At 41.6% G+C, this 24,350-nt stretch overlaps 1 protein-coding gene across 1 annotated transcript; it reads right to left on the minus strand.

Annotated features, from left to right (window-relative positions):
* Positions 1–11,173: 11,173 nt before the first annotated feature.
* Positions 11,174–22,767, minus strand: LOC104614662 (the record flags this gene model as incomplete). The annotated part of the gene is made up of 7 exons (XM_010297443.1): positions 11,174–11,373; positions 12,835–12,925; positions 14,281–14,387; positions 18,593–18,703; positions 20,470–20,546; positions 21,402–21,540; positions 22,646–22,767. Coding segments are annotated over 7 exons (764 nt in total), but the record flags the coding sequence as incomplete, so codon positions are not given.
* Positions 22,768–24,350: the final 1,583 nt, after the last annotated feature.

Here is a 24,350-nt window from a genome sequence, read left to right on the forward strand (position 1 = left end):
GAAAACTGTCATGATTCAGAATTCAGAAACCACATCCTCCCTATTTTCTAGCCATCCCACTCAGCCTCTGAGAGGGACTGTTGAGAGTGGAGGCAGATAACCACATCCCCAATCTGCTGTCATCCTCAGACAGCAGAATTTCCGAAGTGCCTTCTGCTTAACAAAGAGAAGTGATGAAAACAAAGAGGATGTAAGTAACATCACTCATTAACAGGTACCTTCACAACAATTGCTCGTAGTTGGCCTTTTGCCTACAGGCAAAATTTCCATTGGCTTTTTAGCAAATTTCTGCCATGACTCCACTTAGAAAACTCAGGATGAATCAGCTGAAGACATGAAGACAACGTGAACATTTAAGACATCTTAAACCCTACGTAGATCCTCTCATTCAGGAGCAAAGGGTCTGCAGAGCTCTGGTGGATCTCCCCTTCTGAATGTCACCCTTGTCAAAAAAGGTTTAAGATATCAGAGTCATGAAAAGTTACTCTTTTGCCAGGTAGCAGAGCAGGATTCAGGCACTTGTGAGGGACATTCTCAATTACACCGTGGTGCCTTAGCGCAAAACCACCTTTATTATCGGCTTAAGCCCAAACATTGGCCTGTGGACGGGAAGGGGTGAGGTGTGGTACCCAGCCTGTTCTGTAGGATGAAAGAGTGGCAAGTTGGTTGTGTTCATGCATTAAGCCACTGAGCTAGATTTGGCAGAGGGTGCCTGTCCAAGTTTTTGCCTCGTTATGAGCAGACCCTATTAAATAGCATCAAACTTATGCTGCTCGGTTTGTACCGGAAACCTCCATCTTGGGACTGAATACACCTTAAGGGCTCCCACAGATGGGCTCCGTTGGACTGAACAGCAGCAATCGTCAACGCTTTACCTCCCCCGTGTCTGCTGTAACCCCCTCCCACTGCTGTCTGTCCCAGCAGCAGGGAAACGAGCGCAGATGCTGATGAGGGTGGTTTTGCCTCAGCGTCTGGCCCTGGGCGACAGTGTGGGCTGAGGCAACGAGCCCCTGCTTTGGCCACCGCTGGAGCGGAGGCAATGACCCCGGGCAGTGAGCGGGAGGAGATGGGAGGCAGGCACCGTGTAGCCGTCGCTGCTGAGCCTGACAGAGTCCAACCGCGATGTCTCACGCTCAGCTGATTTGCCAAAACCTTCTGTAGCTGCTTCATGCTGGCAGCTTCTTCACATGCATAATAATTTGACCACAGTGGAAGTTTCTTCTTAAAGCAAAGCGTAAGAGAGTGCTGGTAAAGTGCAGGCAGAGAGCAGGATGGATTTAAAAGCCCTTTCACAGCTTTGATCTGAAACTTTTTGGGTTCCAGTAAACCCCTTTTGCTCTGCCGGCAGCAATCCCCATAGGAACACAAAGGTGGGCCCTGTCTCCTCCCGCTTGCAACGCCCACCCCCCTTGCGTCTGGGCATACCTGCCAAGTTTTGTGCATCCCTGTGTCTGGCACCTATGCAAATTAAACAATCTGTATCTAATTTATATGTGGTCATAAATACGGCTTCTGAAAAAACGCTGGCTTTAGGCGTGTTTAAAAGCGTTAGGCTGAGCCCAGGCTTCGCAGGGAGAGCTCCTTCAAGTACCAGGGTCTGAGTGCAGGGGAGGTGGGAAGGAGCCTTCTCGCCAGCAGCCTGGAAACAGCAAGTTTTTGTGGAAAACACATGTCAACAGGTGAAGACCAACGAGCATGGCAGCAGGGGAGAACTTGAAAGAGGGCTCTTCCCCACGGAAGGAGGACTGCTAGCTGCCATCCCACGCCACGTCCACGCTGGGTGCTGCCAGTCTCTGAAGTCCTCCGCTGGCAGAGCCCTCCTCCTGCCAACCAGCTTCTTGGCCCCTCTTCCCCCTACCCCACCTCCTCCTCCGTGCTGGATGCCCAGTGCCTGAAAAATGCCCTGGGAACGGGGAGCATCACCCCAGCTCCCGGCGGCAGATGCGGAAACCACAGCTAGCCCGCTTGCCTGCAGCAGTTTTCCCTAATTCTTTCAGAACAAGTCTTGCTGCTCCCGATTTCTCCTGCTTTTCCTTCTCACCTTACCCCTCTCCCACCTTGCAGGGAGGCTGGCTGGGAACCAGCATCCAGGTGAACCAGTTTGGGCAGAAAACGTTCCCAAGTCTTGATGACCTCCTACTCCAACTCCCCTTACTGAGGCGAGGGGTAATGGGACAGCCCACGCGCAGCGCTGAAAATGTTGCAGGAAGTTAGTAAAGGAGGGAACAGGACCGTGAGAGGTGGGGTGGTTCTGCAAGGTGGGGGAGAGAGAACTGGCTGGGTCATGCACGAAGCAAAGCGGGAAGCTCGCCTGTGGGGAGAGGTCCTGACTTAGCAAACCCATGGCTGCAGCAGCAGAGGGTTCGGCTCTTCAGGGCTGCAAACGATGGAAAGGGCTTGGCTGTGGTGCAGCACCAAACAGGGCTCATCCCTAGGCTCAGGTCATCGTTAGGGTTGTAGGCTTTACCTCTTCTTTCTGAGGCACCAAGCAGTGTATCACTGCTTTCCCCACCAGATGACCATCAGGGTTTGCTGCTGTGGGGATGCTGAGAAGCTTGCACCTTGTTTCTGCTGTGCTGTGATCACGGCAGTGAGGTGAGCCCATTCCCATGGGCTGGGAATACCTGCTTGGAGCCTAGATAGCCCTGCCAGTTAATCTAGGCTGTGAGCACAGATGTCATCCAGACGTACAGGATGCTTGTCCGCTCTCCTGTCTGCCAGGGTCCTTCACCACCATTAAGGCCTGCGTGGGGAAGGGCGCATTAGCTTCTGACCAGACGAGTGTCTTTTCCACTCCCTTCACGCCCTTGCAGCCACTTGCAGGAAGGACAAAGGGATAATCCCAAGCCTGGATACCATAACACTGTAGTTAAAAGACAGTAAAAAACATAAATCCATATAACTGAAAGGCCAGTAGCTCAGGATTGAATGGTCTGCTTCTAAGGCTCAGTGAAATACCTCTTTCTAGCTACTAAATAAAAATGCGTCCCTGTTATTTGTGAGAGCTAAACCATATGTACAGTTATGATGAAATGTGGGTGCTGCAACTAACTTCTGTTAATTCAGAGCATGAATATCAACTCAAACCCATGGGTGGTAAGAGGGAAAAAATAGTGAAACATGTAAGAACATCCTTTTGTTACCAGAGAGTTTCAGGGTGGTATCAACTGTTCTGAATACAAAGTTTGGGCAAAATAGTTGACCAGAAAAAAACCCACCAAACAAAACTAAACATGAAACTAAAAGACAAGAACAAGAAAGGCAGACCACGGCGGCTCAGAGAAAAAGAAATGTAGTGTTGGATTGTATGTCATATATATACCATAAGAGGATCAATTCAAAAGGGATTGGAAAATTTCACAGCAACCATCTTGTTGTCTATGTAAGTAAAAAACTAATCTAATTCTCATGCTGTGCTCAGTCATGCTGTTCCTGTGAGCAAAGCCCTTTCAGAACTGAACAAAACAAGTAATTTTAAGGTTCATCTTACCTGCAGGAAAGCCTGAGAAGGATGGGAAGGAAGAAAACAGTAGCCTTAAGAGCTGCTTTTGGCCTTCTAGACCTTAGCTGGTAGTAGAGACCCTGAGATAACTGCTAACCAGCTCACATCTAGCTATTCCACAAGTTAAAGTACTATTCCTTTTTTTTTTTTTTTTTAATCAGAGCAAGCAAAACAATACAGATATGGAAGAACTTCAAAAGTAGCTTAAAGCCATTTTTGTACTTTCTCCCTCAGCCCACGCCTTCGGCTGTAGCTCAGGATCGGAGTATCCGCACATTGAACAGGTTCAAAGATCCATCTTCAGAAGTCTCGGTGCCCTGAGTTAAAGGTGGAAAGCCAGATACTCAGCTGATAAGAACTGAAGGAAATTCACTGAAGTCTTGCACGCATGGAATTACACCAGCAGGCATCCGAACCAGCACGCTCCCCTTTACTTTTATCTAACAATTTCCGTGCTCAGCAGCATCTGACAGGTCGCGGCAGCTCTTGCAAAGGGAAGACGCTTAAACTGTGCAGACTTTGTGCTGCACAAAGATGCTTCAACTCACTCGGTTACCTGATGGGAAGGGAAGAGTGGCCTGTAGCAACCTCTGGGCTGGTGCCAGACTTCTGAGCTAGCAGGTCCCCCGTTCCCCTGCGTGCCTCCGAGGCACTGGTTCCAGGGAAGCAGCGCAGTGTGCCTCACTGCGGAGGCACGCCAGCATCCCAGACGAGGCACGGGACAGAACGCAGGCTGAAAACCTCTGCTAGACGTGCACTGAGGCTCCTCTCCAAGGCTGACGCTCGTCAAGAAGCAGTAAGCGAGAGCCCCGGGAGTGGGGGTTAGGAAGCAGCCCTGCAGACGGGCAGGACACAGCAACGCTGGCAGCAGCCAGGGATGGGCCAAGAAGCAGAATCACGCCAGTGGGTACGAAGAGCTGAGAAGGTAAGAGCCAGGCCAGCGCGACGGCAGCAGGAGGCAGCCCGAAAGCAGGAGCTGGGAGGAGAAGATACTGTAGTCGGAGCCTGCGTGAACAAAAAAAGTAGCTATATCTCAAAGGTAGCTCCCCAGCTATATCCCACAGCTGTGCGTGCACAAGTAACGCGGCAGAGGTAGCACTAAAAGCCGGTGTAACACTGCCGCAGCTAAATGTCAGCAGTAGCCTGAAGAGGGAACTTCACTCTGAAAAATGCATAGTTGTGAAATCCATAGACAAAACTGGTGTCCGCTTCTATTAGTACCAAAACAGCAGTTTGACCTAAATAGCAATTTCTGTCTGGCGTTGAAAGACAAACAGGAATAAGGTCCAAAATATGAGTCATTAAAAAATTAAAAAAAAGCCCAACAACATGTACTATACTCCACAATCAGCCCTTTCCTGAAAAAAGGCCAAAAGCTGTACATATTTTGGAGTCTTCTCTTCCACAGCAAATCTTGGTGCATCTTCAGAATTTTTGGCTGACACCTTGATGACACCAAAATAGAGTCAGTCTACGAAGCACAGATTCTAACTAGGCAGTGGAAGTCCTCGCTAATTCCAGTAAGTGCATTAGAATTACAGACTTACAGTATTGCAACACCACATGTTGTAGTTACACGTGTGGTAGTTTTGATTATAAAATCCTTGAATGTTCACTGTGACCCACTCGTTGCTTGGCTCTGTTTCGGATTTTTTCGCCGATGACTTTCCAGGTTATCGCCCCGGCAGGAACGGAGCTCTGACGGTGACCTACCAGTCATCGGTCCAGTCATTCTAACGTGCCCAAGAGGGAAAGGAACACTGAGAAGGTCCAAGATACTCCTGTGCAGACTTCTGAGAGAGATACCTCCAGTACACATACCTAGCATAGTAGTTCAAGATTACTTGTAAGACTACGAGTCAGTCCAACACCCATTTTCCATCACTGTCACAGTTCATCACTGAAATGTACTTACTATTCAAAACGCTTTCAAAACTGCCAAAAAAATTTACCAGTTTATGCACATCCTCAGCTTGCACACCTTACACGGGACTGGAAAAAACATCCAAACATCTGTTATCTCTAGTACAAAATACGGCTCCTCAGCATCCAGCCCTAGTTAGCTGGCAAGGGCTTTTGCAACATCATGCTTAGTTTCATTTTAAGACACTAAGTCTCATGTTTTGTTAGTTTTCCATTTAAGTTACTACTAAAATTGTTAATTTTTCCTTTGTTTATTTCTTTGTTCAAGCAGTTGGAAGCAGGCAGCTCCACCCAAATTCTTCTTTTCATTACACCAGTGCCCTTGCAATGTTTATCTCTGTGTCAGCTTGATGCCTGTTTTCTAGTGTCTTAAACGTGTTGCCAGGAAGCTGTCAGTGATGTTCTCCTCCCTTCCTCCCTCCCCAGTAAACTGTGTACTATTTATCTCCTTAATTTCATTTTTAAAATAGAGACTATTTATTTTAACAGCTATGTGTGTATTTTCATGCTCACAATTTGAAGCCCCTGAATACATGGACCACCAAAAGTGCACTCACCGATCCTACAGCAGACCTCATTTACACGATCGCAATAACAACACAAAATTCAATGCCCCATCTGGAAGACAGGAAAAAATATTTCCTTTCTTCTACCTTTGTCCATGTACGTAGCAGACTCTTGAGGATAAGCAGAGTCTCGTTCCGTGGGTGGATATATACACACACATGCACAATACACACGCTCACACAACACTGCAGACAATCAGGACCTGATCTGTGTTGGGGCTGCCAGCAACTCTGGTAAAATATTCTGCTTCAAATTTTGGCATGAAATCTCCTGCCGACTTTCCCCATCCTTGCTATTTCCAGCCTGGGCTGACAGTTTTGGCTGGCTGCCTTCCGCTCTCCGGCAAACCTGGGAAAGCACAGCTGAGCAGAGGCAGGAGCAGAAGCAGAGCCTCCCCTTTCCCCCACTTGCCCCACGGGCTTTTGGTGGGGCTTGGGGCAAGCGGTAGAAAAGCAAGCCCTCCCAGCCATTTTCACACAGAAAGGGGCAGATCAGGAAGAGCCCAGGAAGACTCTGCTGCACCCTCAGACAACAAATGAAAACTGCTTTCCTCTTCCTTCTGTCACAGCAAGTGGAAGGAGAGGAGCCTCCCAGAAAGAATGGATCCAAAAATCCTTAAGAGAGGGTCTACAGGTAAAGAAGTGAGATACCTGTAAGTATCTGTATTACTTACTGTAAGTAAGTACCCTGAGATAGGGTCTACAGCGGCAGGAGGGGCTCGGACGTCATGCAGCAGAACAAAATGAGGGGGGATGCAAAACACTTAGTAGAAAAGACTTGCAACTAATATGGAGCTTCGAGGTTTGGGTTTTTAAGATCTATTTGATGGCATTCCTACAGCATGCATTCACGTAGGGCACGCCTGCGTTACAAGCTACAAGGGACTGTAGAGGTGATCAGCTCCAAGTCTTCAAGCACACTGGTGCTTTCTTCCTGTTGGAAGAATCCCTAAGGCCATGCAGACATTTCTTCAATGTGACAAGCTGAATTGATTCGCAGGAATTAAAAAAAAAAAAAAAAATTTAAGCATGATCTTCCATTGCTGTTCCTACCTCAAAAGCCTCTGCCACATTAATCTGCTCTCAGATAACGAGTGGAAGTATAGACATTTCTAGAAAGAGCATTTAACATGCATTTGTTGGCCAAGCAGCATTGCCTCCTTTTCCACTTACTTCTACAATAGAAGCCCCTCTACTGCAGAGGGCTTGCGACAGCCCGAGGGCGAATTTTGAGAGGCCATTTGTTAAAACGCTGGCAACAAGCAGTGGCATTGTGAATGCCTAGCTCCCGCTTTACCGAGGCGGGAGCCAGAGCCCGGGTCTGTCCTGATGCCTCAGAGATGAGACGGAGCTGGTTCTGCCCCCTTCTCTGGAGTCCCTACCAACAATTCCTGCAGAGTGCAAAGCAGCCCCGCAGAAATGTTTCCGTCGTTGCTCTGGTCAGCATTTACCCCTAGAAGTTGCTCTGCTAAAGGGACCGGCTACGTTTGCTATTATTGTCTTCCAGTAACAGAGGAAAACGTGCAAGGTGCAGCCACGCTCAGGCGGAGCGTCTGCGCGCTTCCTGCTGCATCATGGGCCGGTCCTGGCACCAGGAGCCGGGAGTGCGAAGATGGCTGAAAAGAGACAAGAGACAAGAGAAACCTAGGAAGGAGAGAAGGACATAGATAGTGAGAAATGAAGGAGCTGGATTTGGGTTTTTTCAAGCTTGCCTCACTGTCAAGTTTTCCCAAGCATGGGTCACCAGACCCTTCCAGTATCGCTTACTGGGAAAAAGGACACATAGAAAATGGCTCACCCTTGAGTGCCAGGCTGCCACACATTTGATGATTTTTGTTGAAAACACAATCTCAAGCAAAAATATTTGCAGTGTTTCCTGTCTGCAAAGTTAATCTATCATTCTTACCGCTTCACAGTTTTTGCGCTGTTACAGTGGATCCAAAAAGTTGTCTTTGGTTTATAGAAGCAGTTCTTGATGGATTTAAATTTCAGATAGCTCGTTCTGCAGAAGCCAGAGTACTACATGGGAAGCTATGCTGCTGGGGAAAAGCAGAGCTGCTGTGTGTGCCAGAAACTCCTGGCGATTACAAGAAGCACTGCAGATGCGCAGCTTCCTCAGATTAATTTGTTCTAATTCAGGCCTACAAATGTGAAATTTCATGATTTATGAGTTGTTCGTGACCACAGGGTTTTGGTGTCGTAGCTGGGGTTAGGACCTCCGTCAGGTCATACGCGGAGCTGTCTTTCATGGTAAGATGCAGCACACCAGCCATGCAGCCCAAGAGCTCCTTGGGGCAGCAAGCAGCTTGCAACAGCCACCATGCCATCTGCAGTAGCTGTGACGGAGCTGCCCTGCATGCAAAACCAAAAATCTGGACACCAGTGGGCATTTGCTTCTCTCCTCTCCCCGCCTCCCAACACCAGTGGCCAACAGCAATGAAGAAAAGGGCCAGAAAGTTTATCTCAGAGAGGTACTGATATTTTCTTGGCCTTTCAGATCTTTTAAATTAGGTCAGTTTACAAAGAACAGCTTGGCTGTTTAGCACTTTTTATACAACAATCTCAGAGCTACTGATACGCAATTAATTCACAACCTTGCTCTGATTTTGGATTTGTTATTCCCATTTTCACTGTAGACACTGAGGCAGAGAAAAGTTCAATCATCTGCCAAATACCATGCAATACAGCAGTAGCAGAATTGAGAACAAGGACTCGGCATGCTGGATATACTCTTGGCAGCTTCCTCGAGCTGAACAAGCACAACCTGAATTGAGGCAATACACACACTCTCAGGAGAATTTCAGCTGACGTCCAAAGCCTTCCGAGTGTATACAGGGAGGACCGACTTGCCCATTTTCACACAGCGTTTTGCAAACCTCCTCACACCTTACTTTTGCTATCCTTTTGCGTGGGAATCTGTAGCAGAACTAGAAGGGGGCAGGGAACAAAAGTTAAAGCTGGAAAAGGGACAAATTCAATTAATACCTTCTTTAACACACTAGTTGTTTCTAGCTCTTCAGTAGGCAAGTTCAGCAGCTCATATCATCCTTAAGAATGGCCCTAAGAGCTCTCGCCATGTGAAGCCAAGTTAGGAAGAGATGTCTAAAGGGACAGAGAAGTATTTCTGAGTATCAGTTTAACAAAATCAAACTGAATTACCATCACCTCTTCTCTGTGAACATGTCAGGCTGCAGATTTAAACCAAGGACCTGTTAAGGGCATAAGAGGAAGACAGAAGTGTCAGCAGCTTGAACTCACCTCTTGAGCTTCTCCTGATGTCTAAAAAAGACAGGAGGAGCTTCCCTGTTGCACCCTCTGTTGCATATGAGCTCCAGATGTATGCATGCTATTTCCAGAGTCAGAGGATACAGATGTCATTAAATATGCTGGTGATCTGCTCCAGTCTATTGAATTTTTTTTTTATCTGAGATCAACACCCAAAAAAAGTATTTGAAGACTCAGCATGAAGAGGGGAAACAACTGCCATGAAAGCTATAATTCCCATATTACCAAAACAAGGTGCAGGGTACAGATGATACCCAGTATCGTGAGCCAAAAGTCCTGACAATTGATTTGAGAGATCTTGCAGGACCTCTGCAAGAAGTAAGCAACATTAAAACATGGTGTTTTCTTCTCACATGATAGTAGGGTTATGAAGTAGCTTTTTAAGACCCAGTTAGTTTTCCTTTTACAGCAGCCTATTTATACACTCCAAATTCAGTCACTTTACTGTACTGACTACTGTAGTGCTCATTTCCTCATTCTGAATTGGACATGCATTTCTTTTCTCATTTTTTATTATGTCCTTGTTAGATCTATTAGCCTTGCATTACCTCCACCCCATTGCTTAGCCTCTCCTAGGTTCCCCTTCTAGGGGCATTTGTCTCATTGACAACTAAGAATTCAACAGTTCAGTTATTGTACTTTAATAAAATAAACATTTTAAGAAGAGCTTTCCATCTTTGTTCATTTTTAAATGCATGAAGAATAGATTCAACACAGTATTTGGGCAACAGTTCAGTATTACTCAAGTTAAAACATCCTCTTCCACTCCAAACAGACCATGAAAAATAAGACTTAAAACTCACTATCCTTTTTACAGTACTATTTACTTACTGTGTGAGTGCCTAATGGCCACTGCTCCTTTTTGCTTACAGCATATATTATCAAGTTCACTGACCTGTAAATCATTTGAAGACTGAAATCCAATTTAAAGTTTTCCCATTTGCACTAGACGTAAGTTGTGTAGCAACCTTTTAGACACTAACAATGCTTCTAAATTCACAACGCACTTAGTCCAAAATTCCTGAAGTTAATGTTTTTGCACTTGGATTGTTCATGTTTGCTGAAGACTGAAACATTCTTCAGCTGACTAAAAGCTTCACATCCTTAGAACGTAAAATCTAAATATAAATGTGGTGGGCGTATGTGCATCTTTTCTCTCTGAGGAGGCTCTGTTACGAATTTCCAATGTTTTACGCCACCACCAAGCCTCCACTAAGCTGTGACACCTGTTCAGAATTTTCAGCTTCTTAACCCCTTATTACACTTCCTACCATCCCCTGCAGAAGTGCAGGAAGCGGAACAGAGTTCTGTCATCCCGGACTTGCTATATTAATTCTCAATGGCTCCTTGGTGTCTTTTGGCACTTTACATTAATAGTCACCTTAAGGACAACTAACTAAATGGAAGGACTCGCTTCTCATAACTGATGCCAGCAGATGCTCTAGTTATCAAGCAGACCCTGGTAAGAAAACCTACCAACTCTATAGGAAGAAAATTAAAGATAATACTGTTAATAATAAATATTATTACTGATAATAATAAATTATCTATACCAAAACAAAACGGCAAACTCTAATGTACTGCAGCTTTTAAGTAACATTATGCTAAATGCATTCTTATCATGCCCATTAATAATGATTTGCTATTCTTAGGTTTGATATATTTAGCAAACATTAGCAGTACACAATGCTAGTGAACAAAAATTCTTTTAGCGTCAGTATGTAGCCACTCTTTCTAACTTTTCTGCAAAAATTAAAACATAAAGATATCTTCTAGTTAAAGTCAATATACTCTGTTGAGACAGAATGCCTCCATAAGAAAACCTGTTTCAAAAGACTCTCTCTCATTACAAACCACAGATATGACTCAGATTAATCGCAATAAGAATTTTGACCTGATTTATTCACACAAATCAATCCAAATTCATTTTAGACCCAAAATATATGATATTACAAGGATACTAATAAATTTTTCCAGGTACTAGAGAATCTTGTATAAATGTATTTGTTCAAGTGCTTCTCTGTCAACATCCTTTTCCATATACACATCATAATTTAGCTGCATCTCTTCAACCCATTGGCCAAGCTGTATATCTGTCTGAAACAATGAAAACAGATCCTTAAATTAACACAATGTTGAGAAACGTAGCAGAAGTTTCAAGGTCAGTACAACATTAAGAAGGCAAGACATAATAAGACAGATTAGTCATTCCAAATCATGCAGCAATGATAAATACATTTCTGGAAATGCCATTTAACTTAAATCGGAGACAATAAAGATAACTTTTAAAAATTACCTCTAGATATTTTGCTAGCATGTTACAACTGCTTCTCTATATGTATTTGTATAAGCCTCAAGCATCCTGATTAGAGGGCAACATTCAGACAGAAGTGCTGCAGGTGCAGCTAACTGTACCATTGAAGAATCACAGGTACTTTTCTTGTTTTACACCTAGAGAATATTGTATTAAGGCTATAAAGGGCTTCTCAGCTGCTGTGTAACTAGTGCCTGCTCCAAGAAAAAGTCAAATGACACCATTGCTGCTCCTGGGGCTGAGGATCTGTTTCACCCAGCAGCATACAGACAGCAAGTGATTCAATTTCTCTAAAGCGGACTACTGTGGCAAGCAAGCCAACCTTGTCATGTATGATCAGCATTTAGTTTCCTAACTAAAGCCAGCACACATAATTTGTCTAGGCCTCATACACACTAACAACTGTAATCTACCGATGACCTGTGGCAGAATGGACACAGAGCAGAGGTTGGTCCATCGGAAGTAGTTACTACTCAGGGAACAGCAGCAGCAGCACAGGGTGTTCAACATCTTTGAAAGTTGCACTGTCATCATGTTTTTTTCCAACTGCAATTTAGAGCTACGTCACTGATCCAAGATGCATGATGGTAATCACTTGGCTAGTTGTGAGACCACATCTCTCCCTAACCCATACTTCTAATAGCTCATACTGGCATATTATGAGTAATTTTCTATGCTGACATCAGGTCAGAAGACAGAGTATCCTCAGGGATGGTCCTTCTTTAATAACTGGCTTAACAAAACAGTTTATCATGTTTCAAGGTAATATGCAAATGTAGAGCTAAACAGAGAAAAGATATCAAGGCTTTGCCCCTAGAAGTTTGTAAATACATCTGTACTTCCGAGGCTCTATGCCTATACCTGGAAGAAGTCTGATGGAAGTGGATATGACTATCATAAAACTTACTTGTATCATAATATGGCTTTGCTAACATTTCATGGGTTTTTTCTAACCTCACAGCTAAGGTATTGTTAATAATACACTTGATAATACAATGATTCATGCAGCCTATCGATATAGCCTGGGATTTCCATTTTACAGGTGGGGACAATCAAAGTACAGGAAGATACGTTGGTGGTCAACCTGGAAATAGAATCCAGAGTCCTACATCTTTTAATCTATGCACAAAATTACATATCCTTCCTCACAGCAATAGTGGCAAGCAGCTAACCTCAACTACACAACCACCACTTTCATAGAAAGTGACAAAATATGTTGGCTAAAACTGGCTGAGAGAACTTACCTGGAGCTTTGAGAGTGATTCTTTAAGGCTTGGAACTGTCACTAATAAGGAACCTCTTTTCCTTATATTACAAGCAATAAATTCCCAAGCTCTGAAACATATTTAAAAGTAGGTCACCAATTTTTAGAAGAAAAACCACATTTAATATAAAATCAATCTAGCACTTTACAGTTTAGTGGCCAGAGGTAGACTAAGCTTAAAGACTTGCTATACAAGCTTATCAGCCACTATCAATGTCTAAGAAAATATCTTTATGTGAACAAAATCAAACTTAGTATTAAAAACAGAGGGAATATATGGTCTTACAATGTTACATTTTGTAACTTTCTAACTCTGATACATACATGCATGCATGTCATTTTGTACTGTCAACACCTTCACTTGGACTAGGATTAAACACTGATGTTTGGTTCCTTTAAACTTGGTTTTGAAGAAAATCTTGTCTCTGAGCACACTGTTTTATTAACCTTACCAACAAGCTGCTCTTTACATACATACTTTGCAGTTGTGACAAAGTACTTCTCTTAAGACATTAGCAATAGGAGTATTTAAATATAGCCCCCAGCATTCCTTTTTTCTGATTTTGCAAGTCAGATCATTTCTCACAGCACAGCAATTCAGACTAAAAAGAATTTCATTTCCAGCATTCATCAAATGTCATTTGTCTTCATGGTACTAATGCAACATTAAACCACGACCTCCAAGTTCTTGAAGAATCAAGTGAATTCTCAGTCATGTGCCTGGAAACAAATCTCCTGGCAACTTGAAACATCCACTACCCTTCACCCATCCACGCTGTGCCTCTCTGGTTGACATTACTGCCCAGTATCAAGGGCAGTAGGACAAGCCGTAGCTGAAACTGCTAGCGAATGTCAGGCTGTTGGCTGGGATGGTGGAAACACAGGCACCCTTTCTTCTTAACTGCCCAATCTAAAGGCACTTTGGATGGTAAAGTTATTTACGTTTTAAACTGATGCTGCTGGACTAGCAAAAGCTCATCTGTGAGTGTCTTGTATTCGAAAGAGAAGGACTTTAGCCATGTGTTTGTTTGCTACCACATCCTTATGAAGACACATTAGAAAAGTCATTAATAACCATGTTTTGCAGTGCATCTATATCAAAGCTCTGACTGAAGATTAAGCTTTATGCTGATATAGTAAGTTCAGATCCTTTAACGGCAAGATACTATTTCAACAGATCAGTACAAGGATTCAGGGCAAGATTTGGGTAAACAAAGCAGCAGTGTTTAGTGGGTTTAACAACAAACAACTGCCATAACACCTTAGCAGTTAAATATAACAATTAAGCGTAGGCAGTTTAAAACAATTTCCTTATGTAATTTATGTATGTGACTTCAAAAAGCACAACCTTAAGGTTTTCCATAACTCACAAGGTTACACACACATTGCAAAAGAAATAGATTACTTGTTTGGACACATAGCTTACCTGGCCTGTTCCTGTCTGTCAAGAAAATATTCAAAGACATTATTCATTACAACAACATCAGCCTTCTGAAGAAGTGAAGCCTGAGTACAGATGTCTGCGTGAACCACCTGAAGGAGAAAAATTTCACAAGTCATAAATTAAGAGACAAATACAGCCTTCAAGTAGCCACGAAACCCGTCAACCTAATACAGCACCTGCTACCACCATTTTGAACCAGTCACAAAAATGGGTATTTCACTGGCTTCATAGTAGATAAAACTGAAGTACAAAGACAGAATAAGCTTTAAAACATGAAAAGATAAAAATCAGATTTATCTCATCTAATTAAAATACTCCATTACGTTAAGTGAAATCAGCTACAGCTGACTTTTGGCCTATAACACTGTGTGCCATAAAAGATGAGATGATGTATGTGATGGCTGTTACATTTCACTTACCTATATTTTCTCACAAATGCTCAGTAATTGCAGGAAAGGAATTAAGCTAGCTATTAAAAGGCATCTCACAGGCCCAGTGGGTTACTGAAAGATTATAGCTAGAAAAGACACTACAGACCCAGGTTTGACAGCTGAATTCTCACGACATATATTGGGACTGAGAATGCTGGAAAGGCAGGATGCTCAGTGGCACTGGAGGACAGCAAGGGCTTTCCTTTACTAAACAACTGCCTCTCCAGTCAGCATAGGAGCTGGTTTGATTTCATCTACCTTCACCTACCAAAAAGGATATTAGCATATGTCATTTTCAAACAGGTGACATTATAGTGACAGGAGAATATGGATGCTCATTAACACTCTGACAAGATGTGTTTGATTTCCTCTTAAACACAAAGAGATACAACACATCCTAAATCTGAGGAAAAACATAAATTGGAACATCTTTTGAAGGGGTAAGGGAGAGAAAGTCAATCTGAATATTACTTGCATTGCACAATTATTTTTTTGAAAGTGCATCCCTGAATGTTGAAAATGGACAGAAAATCTGAACAGCTTCTTTTCCTTCCTGTGTGACCTATTACTACATTGTGCTGGCAATATATATGCTAACCTGATGGATTCAACAGTTCACGTTTTGTCAAATCCTGCCAATACTGAACAGATGTAAAAAGGAATTCTTAATTCTGACAGGAAAGCTGAATGTTAGTATAGAAGATTAAAAACACTTAACTGTCGAAAAACGTTTTGCCCACTTAATATATCAATACATACTGGGAGGGTAAATTACATATTCCTCCTCATAACGAACATGCAAAGCATGCTGTTCTGATTGACAGAGGAAACAAATACTACCACCCCTGCAACTTTTAAGGGTTCAAGTGTGGAAAAGATGATGAGTTGCCACAGTTTATGACTCCGATTATTGCTATCAGAATACATTATAGCAATTGCAATTACAGCCAAATATTTCAATATCAGTAATAACAGAAACAAACTCTACCATTCATAAGAAATGAAGCATCACAGCATTTCATCTTAGAGAGCTGTATTGCATGGGTTTTCTGCAAGTGCTCCAAATCAGTAAAAGAAACAGCTTTATCTCCTTAAACACATTACCATGCCAAGTTGTTCACCACTGCCTGTAGTGAGTGGAAAGGAAGTAACTGTGTTTTTCCACCTTACCCAGAACTGCCTGGTTAGTGTTTGAAGGCTCTATCTCATTGAGAAATAGGGACAGTTTAGTTCTCAGAATGACTGGTCAAATTTCTACTTTCACCTCTAGTGTGTGGACATCTGAACTATTTATTCACTGGTTTATGAAAGTTAGGAACTTTTTAGGACAATTAAGATTGGTGATAATTTATCTTAAAACAGTGCACTGTAAACTGTAGCAGTACAGGAGCCGATTAAGAAGTTCAAGCATTCAGGCAGCAGAGAAAGACAGACCGACTGGTTAGGCCACCATCAGTAACCCTAAATACAGTAGATCCTGGTTATCAACTCATGTCCTCTGCATAAAGCCACTGCTAACTGTAGATTAAAAATGAAAGATCATAAACTGGGGTGGTAAGAGATATTATGGACACAAACTTGACTGCTGCCCTGTTACACAGGCAACAGTCTCCTGCAGCAGGGCAGGACAGTCAGCTAGGGCCAAAACATGCCTCACCTAGATCTGCCAGAACTCTCATGTATAAAGTTTACCTAGACTGTAGTGGGAATTGGATCACTATTTCTGAGGTTGAGATATTTTACTTTACTCTCTTATTTTCAAGGGGCAAAATAACAAACCCCCAGAATTTCTGTACAAAAAACCTGAGCAGCAGTCCTTTAATCCAAACACAAGTGACTTGTGGACTGTTCCACCACTGGACTTCTTGCAGCACACGAAATCATGACTAGCACTAAACGTTCTTAATGCCCTACTAATGGCAGTCCTAGTATTTTAAGCGTCAGTTCAGAAAGATGCTTAAACTACTGCAAAACTTTGAACATATGTTGATGTTTCCTTGACTTGAATAACACTTAAACCCTGACTTAAAATTAGTCTGCATTTACAGAGCAGGTGACCATGCTGACTAAAGTGACCTAAGTACCCTATTCTCCCCAAACACATCCTCATTCCTACTGGGGAATGTGGGACCACATAAGCATGTGTGGCTGCACCATGAGCCAGACCCAGGTGTTGCTCCAGCCAAAACATCACTTTTTTTTCTGGGTTCTTTTTCAGCTGGACCAGTTCCCTGACCTGCTTGACTGTGCGCTCGCATAACAGAGAGGGCATCAACTGATTTTAAACCAGACCTGTTGCCCAATGAAATACACACCAAGCCTTTCATAACTACAGGCAATTTTTGAATTAAGGTCTCAAGTTTCCTAAGATCTGTTGAACTGTTTACTTTCTTCCCAGCATCTAAGTGTTTGCTTAAATGGCAAAAGATGCTGAGCAACTTTCTACGTACTTTAACAAAGTAAATGTTGACCAAAGAAACACAAGGTTCACTCAGAGATTTAGCCACTAAAGATATCATACCACCCTGCTGTCCTTTGGGAACATACTCTAATAACAATTCAAAATATCCTGAAAAAACAATTGTTATTTACGAAGGGTCTCTTAAAAGTTTTTCAGCTTTGTATCGTAAATTATCAGCAACTGGATTCTGACTATTTTTCAAGCTGGTATGTATCTCCAGAGAGGATTCATTTGGGGGTGAAATAAAAATCTAAGATTGAAATGCTCAAAGCAGTGTGATAATAGGAGTCACATGACTAAATTAGCATCTAATGAGACTCAAATAGCTAAGTCCTCAGGCACTGCTCTGAAAGTGTATTATCTTCTTTATGCTCTGAAATGAATACTTCAGCAGAATTATAAAGTGTGAAGGAAAAACAAAAAGGCTTATAATAAACAATATACAAGGCTGAAGAGCATGCATATAGATCTCCAGCTCCACTAAATTAACTTGATGGAGTTCCTAACTGCACTTTCAGTCTCATCACAGTAAGGCGTTATGAACACAAAACATGTAAAAACCAAAGGTTATGGCAACAACTGGGACTGAATTGGGCAACCCAGTAATACTGCTTACCCTGTGTTAAACATTTTATGTTTATTGTTTCCTCCCAGTTTAAAATTGGTTACTTTAATTCCCAAGAAATTACTACATCCAGCAGTTTCTGTGACTTCATTCAAGAGCACATGCAAAGAGCACAGGATTAAAGTCAGTATTCTACCCAGCATATTCTACTTGCCAACTTCCGCTGGTAACAAAATAACTGTTATATAAAAAATATTTTTTTCTCATTAAAATAGTAGTAGTTATTTCCATAACAGAACTAGAGAAATGGTTCCCATAATGATATGTTGTTTGAAACCCATTTTGTTTGTGGAAGACACATATGCCCTGACGTTCCAAGAAAGGAAATACTAATAGCCATAAGTCTTTAGGTGTTTTTAGGTGCAAATTTGCAAATCCTACAAACATCTTTCTGCCAATGTTAATGAAACACAGACATTTAGTTTTGTTATTCATGACAGAAGCTCTTTATACAATCAGTTTCACAGAAGTTAGTGGCATAATGTCATTGATTTCACTGGAAGAAACAGTTATGACATACCTGTTTTGCGTGAGCCGGTAAAGTCCATTCAGGAAAAAGGCTAAGTGATTCAACACATGTTATCATATTTTGCTAAGTTCCCTCTTCCTCTTTGCTATGAGATTTTTTTTTTCCTAGTGCAAACCCTTTGTTTAGGACCAAAACAAGCAAGGGCAGAAACTTCTTCTCAGAATGCTGATTTACCAGCCACTCACATAAACAGAATACCTAGTCTACAGGGGTTAAAAATATACACACTAAACAATATATTTAGTTACCTTTATTCTGTCAATGAACTGGTATTTTGTAATCATCATTTCTTGCAACTGGCAAAAGTCTGTATTCATTTCTACTCCATACAGTTGGGATGCTGAGCTATAAAGGTAACCCTACATTAGGAAAAGGAAATTTAGTAACTGTGATGCCTTTACAGTAAGTTCAAAAATTTCAGTTAAAATGGAAAATATATAAAACACAGGTTAAGATTAAGAAAGCATTTTAAAACAGTAAGTTGAGAAATGTCTTTCAGTGGATGTGACATGTTTTTCAGAGCTAAGCCCCTGATTTGGCAATTCTGACTTACGTCTCACAAATTTTAGTAAGAGGTCCAAAATGTCACGTCAAAATAATAAAAAGAAAAGGAAAGCTCCAACTTTACTTCAGTTGCAAAATAGATGGAAAATGGTCTAAGAAGGAAAAAAGCAGTACAAACCAAGTTACAAAAATAGTGTGAAAGGCAACTCTGTACATTTTTGTTTCTTGGGAGAATAAAAGAAGAAAATAGCAAGAGAAAAAACAAACATGAGACATACACATAGCCCAAGTGAGTGAAAACGGAGGACAATGTACCAGTAATATAATGGGATATTTTGGTACAGAGTCTTTGTCAGCACCTCTAAGTATTGTATTACTGCCATTTGCAGGTGCTTCATACAGGTACATATGAAAAAAGGTAAATTATCCCTTAATAATAAACCAAAAATAATGGTTCCGTTTTGGACTGAGATTTTCGAAAGTTGTTGGAGTTGTTAGGAAAAAAAAAAGTACAAATTCTTGAGCCTACAGGGCCCTAATGAAGATACTGCTTTAAGTGCTGTTGTCTCCACTGAACACCATAATTGCACTTTACCAACAATGGCAAAGGCAAACAATGCTAAAGATACAGAATATCTGAGATATCTATGTATTACAATCTAATTATTAAAGTTTTCTGAAACCATTCAACTCGGAGAGTAGAAAAGCAACCTGTGAAGTCATCCCTCCTCCAATACAAGCCAAGAACATGATTAAAAAGGAGACCTCTTTTTTAAAAACATTTTCCCTGCTTTATCTTGAGACTATCTTCCAGTACAACAATACAAGCATTTCGTGCTTCAAAACAAATTCAGGCTAGCAGAAGTGTTACCATTTAAGGACCAATGCTGCAAATATTTACAAATGGGAGTAACTTTCCTCGTTTTGAGTAGTCCCAAAATTAGATTATTCAGATGAGTAAAATTACATGCTCAAGTGTTTCCAAGACTGAGCTCTAAACAGCCATTGACTTTTGTAAGAAAGTTGTAATGTGTGCTTTGCATTGCTGTTGGCCATATGTTGCACCAGCCATGCCAAAAGCAATCAAAATTGCACTCAAGTTTCTCGATGAAGTATTTTATGTGCATTTTAAAACGCAGAGCAGGACAATATGTTTTTGGAGACAAATTCATATCAAAGTCTTCCTTTGTATAATTTAACAGTTTGTCAGCTTCATAAAGGAATTTAACATAACTAATCTATATATAGGCATGGTCAAGACATAGAGGACAAACTTATTTAGGAAGAAGAGACCGAGCAGGAACTAGCAAAAGAGCAGCACGTGTGACAGCAATATGCTACTCTATTGGACAACAGACTTTTCCTCTCCATAAGCAAGATCATGGGTATTCCCTCTTGTGAGGAACAGAACAAGAACTGAAATCACTAGTAAACAGCACCTTATACTGTTCAGTGTCAGATCAGAGGTGCCTCTCAGAATGACCCGTCCAAGATGGAGTGACGAGAGTAGGCAGTCAGAGAAGAGGGAAAATGTTTGTCACAGTAATAAAATATGAATTCCTGTGCTGGAAGTTACCGCAAATAGCACTGCACCAAGCCTGGAGCCAACGTCAACCACTACCTTTCCTGTCAGGTCAGGCAGTACATGTTGATAAAGAAACTTCAGTTCCATGAGGGAAAAGGAATGCGAAATAAACTCTGGGAAATAAGAACAGAACAAAGGTGTTGGGTGGGCAGTACTAACTACTGTGTTATTAACCAATGAAATTAAGCTGAAGAGTTATCATCACTGAAAACCTGTATGGCTTCCTGCCTGGACTAGTGTTGGGGACCCTGGAAAACCAGGACTTGCAGATTGGAGGTAGCCTGCCAAGTAGTCTGTCTCGAGTCTGGGGATTCATTCCCCTACATGGAGAATTTTGAAATTCTTCATGAAACTGAATTACCTTTTTCTGCACTGTGACATATATTAAAGAATACAAAAAACAGTAACTTGGAATCATTTAAGTGAAAAAGGAAACATGGTACCTAAGGCTCAACACAATTCATGCAAACCTTTTTATGGGCAGACATATTAATAGCTTGAATTTCAAGTCCAAGGTTTTAAGGAACAGAATGTTCTCCATACAAACCATTCCTCCTTCAATGCCTGTGCTATACTGGCAACAGCACTGATCTGCACCACACCACATACAGGCTTTAAGACGGTGCTTTCTACTGCTTTTCAGTGTGTGAGGGGAGACTGAGGCTACTGCATGGACTCCTACAGTATTGTCTTCCTCTGGCATCTTCCTTTTCAGTGGTACATAGCCCTGCCTCTTCCCTGCCCAGTTTTTGTCAGCAACTAGCGTCACGCATACACTGCAAATTAATTCAACTTACGTGTGCATGAGTCTCCTCCCATTGGCTATGGGAAATAATTCTGGCCTGTGTACTACACCAGCCTGGACAAAGTCCTCCAACAGTTGGATGTTGTGTTGCCCAGCTGAGTCACTGCACAAACCGGTTTAGTTGAACTGAATTTGTTTCTCATGTTCCCAAAAGAGCACTTACCTAAAGATGCAGTCTTGTATGAGCCACACTCTGTGCAGTAGCTCCTACTCATCTTCCCCTCCTCACACAATGAATCAACAAAATCATCATCATAAAGGAATGCATCAACATGAATCATGGGCAGTGGATGCTGGTGTATCTGAGAAGAGGAACAAAACCTAAGAAAGGCATAACCAAGCCTCTTAATTTCACTTACATTGTTACACAGTTAATTGTCCCACCATCCCACCATTCCCAAAATCCCCGAGACCCAAGTTTTTCCCTACTCAAAAGCTACACCTCAAAATTAAACCACAGAAAACCTGCACGTAAACTGGCTCATCAAATTCCACTGAAATACCAGTAAGTGGAAGTGGACAAAGGAAAGCAAACTGGTTTCCATAGCTGAGTAGGAAACCTGCTGTGAATTTTGTCTCCTTAGTGCTTGTTTGGCTATAAAGGAGGTACAGGGTAAAAGGAAGATTTTTTTCTCTTCCACTTTAATGAGGAGAATGTAACTTAAATTTAGGAGAAAGGGCAATTTTGCTTCTCAGCTTCAACAGTCTGAACATTTTCATCTTCCTGCCTTATGCCTCAATCTAGAAACACCCCTGATTAACACAGGTATCATTTTCAATCAAAAGCATACCAGTTGGGATGCTTGCCTTCTTGTCTTTTCAAGGGGTATATCTTTATCCTCCTACTCCTCTTTCCTCCCTCTCCCAGGCTTGCTGCATGTGGCCAATCCACTTTTCCCGTCTAAGAGCCACACACGACTTTTCTGGGAAATGCGTTAACTTGCCACCAATACCGGCAGCTCAAGTAGAAAAGGTGCTCTCCCCTCCCACAGGACTCACAGCCCACGTTCTTTCTGAGCCATCAGAATCTGAAAAGAGCTGGAAATCATTTTTGGGCTGCCCACATTATCTCAACAGCAAAACACTGGCCCTCTATTTCTGTTTTCATTAAGGGGGCTGTTAAGAGTCTATTATGGAACTAGCATTAAAGAATCACTGTGACAGGTGCCATACCACACAGAATGAAACCTATGCCAAATAACTTATGTTCAAAGTGTTAAGAACTATGAAGCAACTTTCCTGGGGTCACACAATCATGCAGCAACAGACCTGAGAGCCAAACGGAGATTTCCTATGCCTCAATCCACTGTTCACTCACTATTAGGAACTACTACTATAACTGAAATCAGCATAGTCCCCAAATAAATGATGTGGTTCAGCAAAAGGAGACCATAACAATTAGCTTACTTTCTGAACAGCTTGATGTTCTGAATTAAACATTGCCTCGATGGGTAAACGATTCCGCAAATCTTCAGCAATATTTTTGAGCACAACATCATTGTTACTCACCACAAGCTCATCAAAGTCATCTATAAATCAAGACAAACAAAAACCCCTGAACAATCATATGTAGATCACGTGGACTAAGCGATGACCAGTACAATACAGTTGCAAGACATAAACAATACCAGATGGATAAGGTTTTTATTTGAAATGCATTTTTCAGCCTTTGTTAGCTTTTCCAGCCAATGACAGATTTGGATTGTAATAACTTTGCCACTTAAAATAAACGTAGCGCTTTTTTGAAATCTCAAATTATTTTCATATTTATAAACTTATAACTCACATATGATGGTCTGGGCTGCCACCAAAGTGATACTGTTTCAACTTAAGATATAAAAACATCAAAGATGTTTTTGAACTATTGGAGAAATTACAAAACTCATAGCTGCCTGAATGGTTTTTTTATATACAAGTTTCTTTTTATAAAAAGAAAAAAGATACCGTCTTTCTAATAAAGTGGTTACAAAAAAATCAGGGATAATGCACAGTTCAACAGTTCAACTTACAATACATTTTACACAACTTAAACTATCAAAATATTTCAAATGTGAAAGACAATACGAATGGATGTAAACCAGTACACTTTTGCAAAGCCATGCTGTAAATTCTTACTCTTTTTCCAGGATATCCCTGCATTACTTTAACACTTTTTTTTTTTTTTTAAGACTTCTAGAAAAAAAGATCAAGAGGACCTTGGGAAGTCACCAATCCTTTCTTCTTCCATGGCTGAATCAATAATAATAACTGTCACTACTTCTCCAGACCATTCTATGAAAAAAGATTGTTAATGCTGGAGATTCCACAATCTCGCTTAGCAGTCTAGTCCAGTGCTTGACTACACCTACTATTACAAAGGTATACTTTTCTTAATAACTGATCTATATTTTCTCTGTCACAATTTAAACTCAGTGCTCTCTGTCCCACTCGCAATGGAAATAGAAACGTTTGTTCATCTCATGTATATAGTTTTTTACTTCTTTGAAGACTTATCAAGTGTCCCATCAGTCTTCTTTTCTAGAAGAAACAAGATCCACTTATCCAGCCCTTTCCTGATTTTTTTTCTAGGAGTCTGATCATTCTGCTCACTCCCCTTTGGATCTTCTGGACTCTCTCATCCTTTATGACCTGCAATATTGAGAACTAGACACATTAATCCAGCTAAAGGTTTATTTGCACTAATCAGACTTTTCACATCTTGCAGACAACATCCTGCTTACACATCCCAGTTTCATGTTAGCTCTCTTCCCAGAGTATGATATTCCTCTAACTGACATTCAGCATGAAATCTGCTGTACGCCTGTATGCTGTTCCTTTTATGTTATGTTTTCCTCAAAAGGACTAGATGAAATTCCTTTTTGTCTGGACATCTCACTGCTCTGAGTGCACTGAACTGGTTCTAAACAAAGGCACATCTCAAGTCAAAACTACATACCTGTAAAAGAAACAAAAACCACACAACAAAAAGCAACCACAAAAATAATCCTGAAAAATATACCAAACCCACCTATTGATTCTTCTCTAAAAATAAACATGTTTGTCTTCTCCTCCCCACCCTTTCTGCTTTGTTTCTTGTTCTATGTAGATTGCCACCATGTTGGCCAGGGAGTGT

The sequence above is a fragment of the Phaethon lepturus genome, unplaced genomic scaffold (assembly GCF_000687285.1).
Source record: "Phaethon lepturus isolate BGI_N335 unplaced genomic scaffold, ASM68728v1 scaffold42201, whole genome shotgun sequence".
NCBI classification, from domain to species: domain Eukaryota; kingdom Metazoa; phylum Chordata; class Aves; order Phaethontiformes; family Phaethontidae; genus Phaethon; species Phaethon lepturus.